The sequence below is a fragment of the Euprymna scolopes genome, chromosome 26 (assembly GCF_053919585.1).
Source record: "Euprymna scolopes isolate OS-2025 chromosome 26, ASM5391958v1, whole genome shotgun sequence".
NCBI lineage: Eukaryota > Metazoa > Mollusca > Cephalopoda > Sepiida > Sepiolidae > Euprymna > Euprymna scolopes.
In genome coordinates, this window is record NC_136507.1 from 67,788,343 (window position 1) to 67,797,318 (window position 8,976).

At 34.1% G+C, this 8,976-nt stretch overlaps 1 protein-coding gene across 4 annotated transcripts in view; it reads right to left on the minus strand.

The window, feature by feature from the left end:
* LOC145248141 (uncharacterized) overlaps nt 1-8,625 on the minus strand; it is a 568,735-nt gene extending 560,110 nt beyond the window's left edge. For all 4 annotated transcript variants that reach the window (XM_080109960.1, XM_080109956.1, XM_080109957.1 and 1 more), the window contains exon 1: nt 8,413-8,625. In XM_080109960.1, the coding sequence (XP_079966086.1) occupies nt 8,413-8,426 (14 nt within the window). In that variant the 5' untranslated portion in view covers nt 8,427-8,625. The remainder of the gene's footprint in view (nt 1-8,412) is intronic.
* Between the last annotated feature and the right edge of the window lie 351 nt (nt 8,626-8,976).

Here is an 8,976-nt window from a genome sequence, read left to right on the forward strand (position 1 = left end):
CCTATTTTCATTTGTTAACGATGTGACCAGAAAAAAAAAATCAAATTGTTTGTTTGAAAAAAATCTCACCAAAGAAAAGCAAGACCACCTGCTTTTCTTTAGTCCTAATTACGCTAAAACGACGATTTAACAATGAAGAATTGATTACACGTGTTAATATTTCGAATTTAATGAAGGTTTTTGGTATTGATAACGTTATGCTTCGAGCGTTGTAAACGCTGTTATTCATAAGGAATACAGATCGTAAAATAATCCGAAATCAAAGTTATCGCCGGCTAGTATCTCGTCATCGTAGATAACAAGAAGTGATACTTTTCAATGGAAGCCGATCCTGGACTTCCAAAGCTACTAGTACCGGGAGTAGTTAGTAAGATTAGGAGATAAGGTGGACAGCAGGTGGAGAGGAGTGCCCGAGGTACTTAATCTATAGTATAAATACTACCTGTCTGTTTAAATGTACGTATGTATGTCTGCCTAAAACTTTCGATAGAGGCAACGGAATTTTACGAGATCGGTATCGTTCTGAAGCTCGACCCTTCGGACGACAAATATCGAAAAATTGGCGAATAACATTAATTCCTTCACCCTCAACTGGACACTTTTCTACAGAGGAGGGTCGCTTTTTTCGCATATATTTTCGAAAGTCATCCCCTCTTTTCGATTTACTAGCCTTAGTTTAAACCTACGTTACTTCCGGTTTGAAGATGGACGCAACAGCAAAGACGTCACGGTTTTTTATCACGTTCTTTTCCTCCTTTGCGATACGCCTACTACCACTTTTTTCTTTTTTGATCAACACCCACCTCTAAACAGCCGGACAACACCGGGCACCCAGGCTAGTATATTAATAAAATAACGAAGAGAAAAACATTTTTTAACGTAATAATTATAGCTAAATGAGTTGCGCGCATAATCAAAAATTTTGAAATTTTTGATACCGAAAAAAAAAAATCAAAATGACAAAAAATTAATCAATACAAAATATTTAAATTATATATATATATATATATATATATATATATATATATATATATATATATATATATATATATATACATATAATGAAATAAGAATTACAATTAAGTTTACCAAGATAATCCAAGATGGCAAAGCTTAGGTATATTATAAATATTAAAGAGTTAATATTTATAAAGTAATCTCAACCAGATGTGAAATAGAGCTTATAATAATCAAAAATCCGATCCCGCATTTTGCTAATACCTACCCTGTGATGAGAAGGAAAGTATTTCTTCGAAACTCCGCGGATTAAGGACTATCCACTTATTTTGTGCTTCTTTTGAAAATTAAATATGTTTTTAACTTTTTTCAAAGTGTTTGTTAATATGTTTTATTAACTACTTATATATATATATATATATATATATATATATATATATATATATATAACTTTGACTGTGTGAGAGTTCGTATGCCATGAAATCCTAAACGACTAGACACTTTTTTTTCAAATTTCATACAATGTTTACTTTATGTGCCTGGCAGTGTACTTAGATAGGTTTTGTATCGGAACATTTTCGATAGACATCAATAATCGAAAAAAAAAACATTCGATGAAAGAAGGACTATACAAATTTGACTAAAGTTAACGCTTTATACAGCCTAACATCACAAATGCATTTGAAAAGTTTTATTACTGCATAAGCTGAAAGGCCTGGGATAGAAAATTAATATAGGTTCTTTGATGTGACTGGGGCACGTTCAAAATGAATATTTCTGTTTAGGGCACAATTGAACCATGATACTTAGTTTTTGCATTTTTAACTTTTATTCAAGCTACCGACATCTTGAAAATACTGTGTAAGAAGGCGGGGGGGGGTAAATTGGCATTTTCAATTTTCAATGTCGATTCAAATCATTTTATAAAATCAAGAGTAGGTTCTCTACAGTGCAATTTAAACTACAATGCATTGTGAACTAAGTCACTGTGGGGAGGCAAGTGGAGCTTTCTCCTGGCGCATCGCAATGGGTTCCAAACTAGAGCAGGCAATTAATCGATTTGATAACAAATAAAATAAAATAAAAAATGAGCGATTTAACCAATTTCGATGACAATAAAATATAGAAGGGTGAAACATTCGTTGATTCTCGTTTAATCCAACTTCGTGTCGTCCTGCTCGTATAATATATATGAACTTTATTTCCTGTTTGCTTAAGAAGTTCTTTTGTAGTCTAGATTGAAAGTAAATAACTATGATGCAATGATTTGCGTTCCTGGTTTAGTGTTAATAAATATTTGTAGCGGGAAACTAAAATTGAGCCGCGCCTCTCGTTGCAAAGACAACTTACGTCTAAATATCGGGCGAATGAAATAAGCATTAGTTGAAATGTTGGGGTGAAAGTCAAGCATTTTTTCATAGCCTTCTATTATTCAGAGAAATATTTATCGACACAGCTACCCATAAAAAATTGAAAATGCCAATCTACCTCCCCTCCGCCTTCTTACATACTATTTTCTAGATGTCGAACTCAAAAGGTGATTCAGTGCAAAGTTAAACCCAAGATCGGTTTTCCTTTGGGGAAAATCCAACCACCCAAACAAGGAGTCAAACGTTAGATCGGTTTTCATTTGGGGAAAATCCAACTCTCCAAAAGGGAGTAAAATTGAAGCAAGACAAAAAAATAAAAATAAAAATAAAAATAAAAATAAAAAATCCCTCATCCAGAAGGATACTGACGGAGGATAGAACACGAACTACACCTTAATCCCTGTCCGAATGCAGAAACAAAATATCCATTGAAAACGATGAAAAATTATAAAAGAGTCTACAGTGGGTTTTATAGATTGGACCTCTCTGCTTGTGCGGTGATAAAACTTATCAAATGCACTTGTGATGTTAGGTTGTATAAAAGTGTTAACTTTGGTCAAAATCGAACTTCCCTTGAAAACGGTGCGTCGAGCGCGTTTAATTGGACACAAGCTAATATTCAAGACAAAGATAAGTTCAAATCGTGGCTTCATACCATAAACAAATAATAACTGGTAAATAACTACTTTAGAGACCTAAACTCCATATTGCCAAATAATAAGAATTCAATATAACAACGTGAACATTAATTGTCACGTCGCAAAATTATATTTCGAATCGGTACAACGGGTGCTTTTAATAAACCCATCCATTAAACGCAGGTCTAGGTTGGCGTATTGCCATGTCTGTATCAAGGTTTGTGATTTGATTAAAGAAGAGCACCAATTCTACCGAATCCACGTTTGGTTTCGAAGCGGCACAATAGACTTTTATCAAGTTAATCTTCACATTGCTATACAGAATTTTGGCAATATGGTTTTAAGAATCCGAAATGAACTGGGACTCGGCATAGTCGGTCACGCAGTCCGAACGTATCCATTATAAGCGATCAATTCCTTATTTTAAGACAGTATAAGCTTTTCATACCTGTTTTGGTGTCTTATGCTGCATTTACTTTTTTAGTTCACCCTACCCCCCAAAATCATACAACAGAAAATCTAAATAAGGTTTCACACACACATATTTCATGTGTCCACATAAAATATTATGAGGAAATATATTTTATGTATCGATTTTTGAGCGTTTTCTTCAACAATGATCAATACACGAATAGAGCTAGTAAGCATGATAACGTTTCGATATTTAGTTATTTATAGGTCTGTGACAAGAGAATGTTCTTTTCCTTGTTTTGACTCTCGAGTATATATCCGACACAGTGAGATACAGTTAATCAATTGAGAACCACATTATTATCTAAAAACATAAAATATATTAACTGATATAAACTCGACAGTCAAAATAATGAAAAGGATGTTCTCTTTTCATACCCCTAATTATTAATAACTACAGATCGAAACAGTCATGCTAGTGTAGTGACACCTGTAGACATATCTGTATAAATAAATAAATATTGATATAAATAGGTCTATTTGTTATTGAGCACTATTACATAGACCTGGTGTATATGATCTGAATTATTATGTTACCAATACATTCTAAAACTGGACTACTATATATTCTAGCAGTGAGACCCGACGTTGTCTGGAATTGAATGAGGATCAACAAATGTTCCACCTTTCAAATATATTTATTGTCATTGAAATCGGTAAAATCGCCCATTTTTCAATCAAATCGATTGATTGCCTACTTTAGTTAAAGATCCTTCTCGCACTGACTTACTCCACAATACATTGCACTGTAGAAAATCTAATGATTTTAATAAAATTATCTGTAAATATTAGCTTCACTTAATATTTAAAATGCAAAAGTCAAATATCATGGTTCAATTGTGGTCTAAAAAAGAAGAATTCATTTCGAACGCACCCCTAAATTATAAAAGAGTCTACAGTGGATTTTATAGATTGAGCCTTTCTGCTTGTGCGGTGATAAAACTTATCAAATGCACTTGTGATGTCAGGTTGTATAAAAGTGTTAACTTTGGGCAAAATCGAACGTCCCTCTTTAGACAGATTTTTTTTTCGATTAGACGCATTCAGATACAAAACCTATGTAAAAATATCCAGAGATACATGAAGTATCTTTGTGTGAAATTAGAAAAAAAAAAAAAAAATCGGCCCAGTCGTTTCTGAGTCCATAGAGAACGAACGCACACAAAGTTCCTTTTATATAATAATAGAAAATAGATGTCACAGTAGATGAAGGAAGCCGTAAATTTAAATAGTCTTACAAGTATTTCCGATAAGATTAGTTTTCAGGGTGACGGGAGCGGAAACTAAGTTGTCCTCTTAAATAATCCATTTTGCCGAGTTTCACCCATCGTCTCTAAGGTGTGGTCTTACCGTCCACCTGGCGAACTCATTAACCCCTATCCTCGAGTAACCTTTGAACTCGTTAATACATAAAGGCACACTCGAAACATATACGTCACATGGAATAGAAAATAAAAAAAACAAAATGTAAAAAAAGGCTTAAAATATTCGTGGCCTGACATGTTTAAATATACACTTTCCTCTCCGTGCGTATGCATACATAATATATATATATATGTGTGTGTGTGTGTGTGTGTGTGTGTGTGTGTGTGTGTGTGTAATTCCTCTGTTCAGTCTCAATAGACTATGTGCACAACTGTAAGGGTAGCTGTGCGTGCACTTGTGAGGCAAGGGTTGCGCAATCCCAACCACACATTTCCTGAATCGACACTGTGTCCAGTAGCAAGGAAATGCCCAAGATTCAATGAAAAAAAAAACAATGCTGAGATAAACGTAGATCACATACACCAACTGGAATTCCCAAATGTTCACATAAGTACTAACCAGGCTCAACGTTGCTTAACTTCGTTGAGCTGACGGGAATCGTCGTGTCAACGTCATTATGCCACACGTGCCTACCGGAGAGAACTTGGATGCCTACTAGACACTATCCTCGAATGCCTAAGGTCTCTCTGTTCAGGGATTTGTCAGGACAACCTGGCATGAGGATACTTTCCCCTAAAAGAAATCCTATCCAAATATTCAAAATCACATAGTATTCGCTGCCAAATAAGATCTCCTCGATATGACTAACCCACATTAGCTTTTACGGGGGAATGGTGCATCTTTTCCAAGTGATGTTACCTCAACTTACTGTACGAAGATAGATACTCCACCAGACTAGATAAATTCTTGTCCTGGAATCCAGTAAGACCAAGAGACCACAATGAAAGATATACTACAACATATGAAAATGGTTAATTGGAGAGAGGAAAATTATGTTCTCAATTTCTTTACTAACTCAGTGTTTGAGAAATAAAGAACTTTAATGGAACATTCGAATATCTATGTATCTCATATAGAGTTCAAGTGTTAGCCCCAGATTGTGGGCCCCTTGATTTCTGAGAACTTCGACTGAAGTAAAATGAAACAAAAAAGTGAGTATATATATATATATATATATATATATATATATATATATATATATATATCACACACAGTCTTCGGAACAGACAACACCGAGTGGGAATTTACAAGGTTTAGTTAACTCCCCAAGAGTGCAGAGTTAAATACAAGACCGGTTTTAATGTGAAGAACACCCAGCTCCCACAAATCGGCAAACTAGAGTGAAGCAAAGAAATTTAATTCCAAATATTCAACCTGTTGATTATACACAATTTGTAGTATAATTGTTACGAAAAATAATTAAATAAATAAGAAATTCTACAGATTTGAGCCCTGTTGCCTCTTCACGAGGGCAAATTTAAACACAAGACGGTAAGTATTCAGCGACAAACAATCGACTAGCTTCAACAACTATATAAAAAAAATTCCTTTATTTTCTATCTGTGCCCAAATCTCGGCGAAAATTCCATGAGCAGAGTTTTTTTTTCCTAGAGCTGCTCGTCTGTGGAATACAAAACCACAGAGAGCTGCTTCCCGGCTGATAATGACATGGTCGTTTTCAAGTCTAACATGAACATGTTCTTGAATAGCCGTCATCTAAAAAATTGATTTATTATTTATCATTTCCATTACGGTGCCCATTAATCCTTATCCTTGAGTGGCATCTGGACCTTGATAGGTGAAATTAAAAAAAAATCAGCTTTAGATGCGGAGGAGGGAAATAAAGCTACGCCTAAAAGGCGCCCTGGATTCGGACAAAAATAGAATTTGTTTCAGTCTAGAAGGATTTCTGTTCCCTCTGACCGAGGACAAAACAGATATTACAATTTGAATTTAACCGATGTTTATTTCGTCTTTACGTGGCCCTAGTCTGGGCACCCTCTCGTTTAGAAAGTAAATCTAAATATCTTGAAATAAATTAATTTATTGTAAAGATCTGGTTAATATGCAGTCTCTTCGTTTAACCGCGGATATATATATATATATATATATATATATATATATATATATATATATATATATATGTGTGTGTGTGTGTGTGTGTGTGTGTGTGTGTGTTAAGAAAAAAGAAGCGAACACAAAAAGGAAGAAATTGTAAGCGCTTGTTAAAATACTTAACCGAAATAATCTTATTAAATAATGAGCCACTTTTAATCTTGTGTTTGTACGTTTGTCTCAGAAGTTAGTCTGGCGGCAAGCTTAAACAATCGAGCACCTGTGCCCTCTCGGGGGAGTTATACCCCCTTTCCTCTGTTAAAATGACTTCGTGTCTCACCGCGCTGTAAGTGGGAAGCGAGTTAATACTTATGCAGAATAGGAACCGTGTTGAAATAATAGCGTTATTTAGAAACAAATTCTTAACATAAATAAAGGGGACTTTTAAGAAAACACAAAAAAACTTATGTACTTTCACCTAACAATTTAATAAAAATGGTTACCGAAAAAACTGAATTTAGCTTGAAAATCATATCGAAATAGCACGGTCTGTATTCTGTATAAGTACCTAAAAAAGATACGTGTTAAAAAAAATGTAAGTAATTGTTAAAATACCTAAACGTGACTTTAATCATGGTTTCGTATGTTTGTCTCAGAAATTAATCTGTCATCGAGCTTAAACAATGAAGCACCTGCCGGGACGTCCATTTTCTATAACAAAAGATTACGATGCAAATTTACCGACTACTTTGGTGCTTGCCCGTCTGCATGTGGTTTTAAAGTTTACTTGTAAAAATCTAATAATGTGCAAGGTGTCCGAGATAAATTTTGCAGGGGAGCGGGCTGATTACTACCAGTAATCATTACTTCTAAAGCAAGGTGATATATATGTATTAAATAAAATGAAACCGCTTTACAAACAGCGAAGGCATTTCTATTAGTTTCAATTATAACAAGTGTTTTCTGTTTTTGTTACACGCTTGTAATGAGCAAGGTACGTATTTATCTACATGCGTGCTTTTTACTGGTTTGGAGCAAAAATAAAGACTATAAAACAATATTCGATAAATTATAAAAAAACAGCAATTAAAACATAGCGCTCATTAGCTCATTAGGAATTAACCCCATTCAAAAAAAAAAAGGGGGGGCAAAAAAAATCACGCAGAAAAATCTGTATGATACATACCCGTCACGAACCGCAAATATCATATTCTAAAAATCACGTAAATTGATTAAGTAGCTTTATTTATAATAAAATAATTTTTTTTTCTTTTTACGATTTATCACGATTTTTATAATAAATTGTATCAATCACAAGGCTGATTTTAATCCCCATAGTTCGAATCGTGTTGTCTCCCCTTATTTATAAAAGATGGCGGGTCAAAGCACTACGTCACGCTAAGTAATGAAATTTGATTTTCTTATTTAAAGAAAAAAGTACTTGATCAATTTACGTGATTTTTAGAAAAAAAAAACATCTTTGTTCACTGATAAGTACGTACATTATAAGTTAAAAAAATTTTTTTTTAGTATTTTTGTTTGGAAAATAGATTTAATTCTAAATAAGAATCATATATATATATATATATATATATATATATATATATATATATATATATATATATAATTTAAAAAAACAAAGCAAAAGAAAATACCTTGGTAACAACATTGCCTGGTAAGCCGCGTCGTAGCGGAAGGCCAGTTGCGAGAATGTAAAACACGTACTACGGCCGATCAAACTTGAAAAAGTTGGCCGTTTCCCTCACAAGCTGCTCGCAAAACGGGAAGAAGAGTTCATTTGCCGGGGAAGACGGGGTTCACAGCTACGAAAGCGCGCACTCTCTTTCGCTCGCTCGCCCTCGTCCTTTACCTCCCTCCCACACACGCAATGATAGACCCATTCAAATACATATATATCTGTATATTTATATATTTTCTTCTCAGTAGCAGAAAGTCTCTGTGTGCTAGGTCGGGAATTCAGAGTGGGGTGTAAAGTCGGTACCTCTCGCGGCTAACATTTCTTCGTCTTTTTCTTCTGTTTATAAGTTTAATGTCAAGCAACGCACACCCTTATTAAACGGAAAACTTAGCAACAGTCAAGTGCGTATAAGATATATATATATATATATATATATATATATATATATATATATATACACGCATGTGTGTATATATATATACGCATGTGTGTATATATATATACGCATGTGTGTATATAT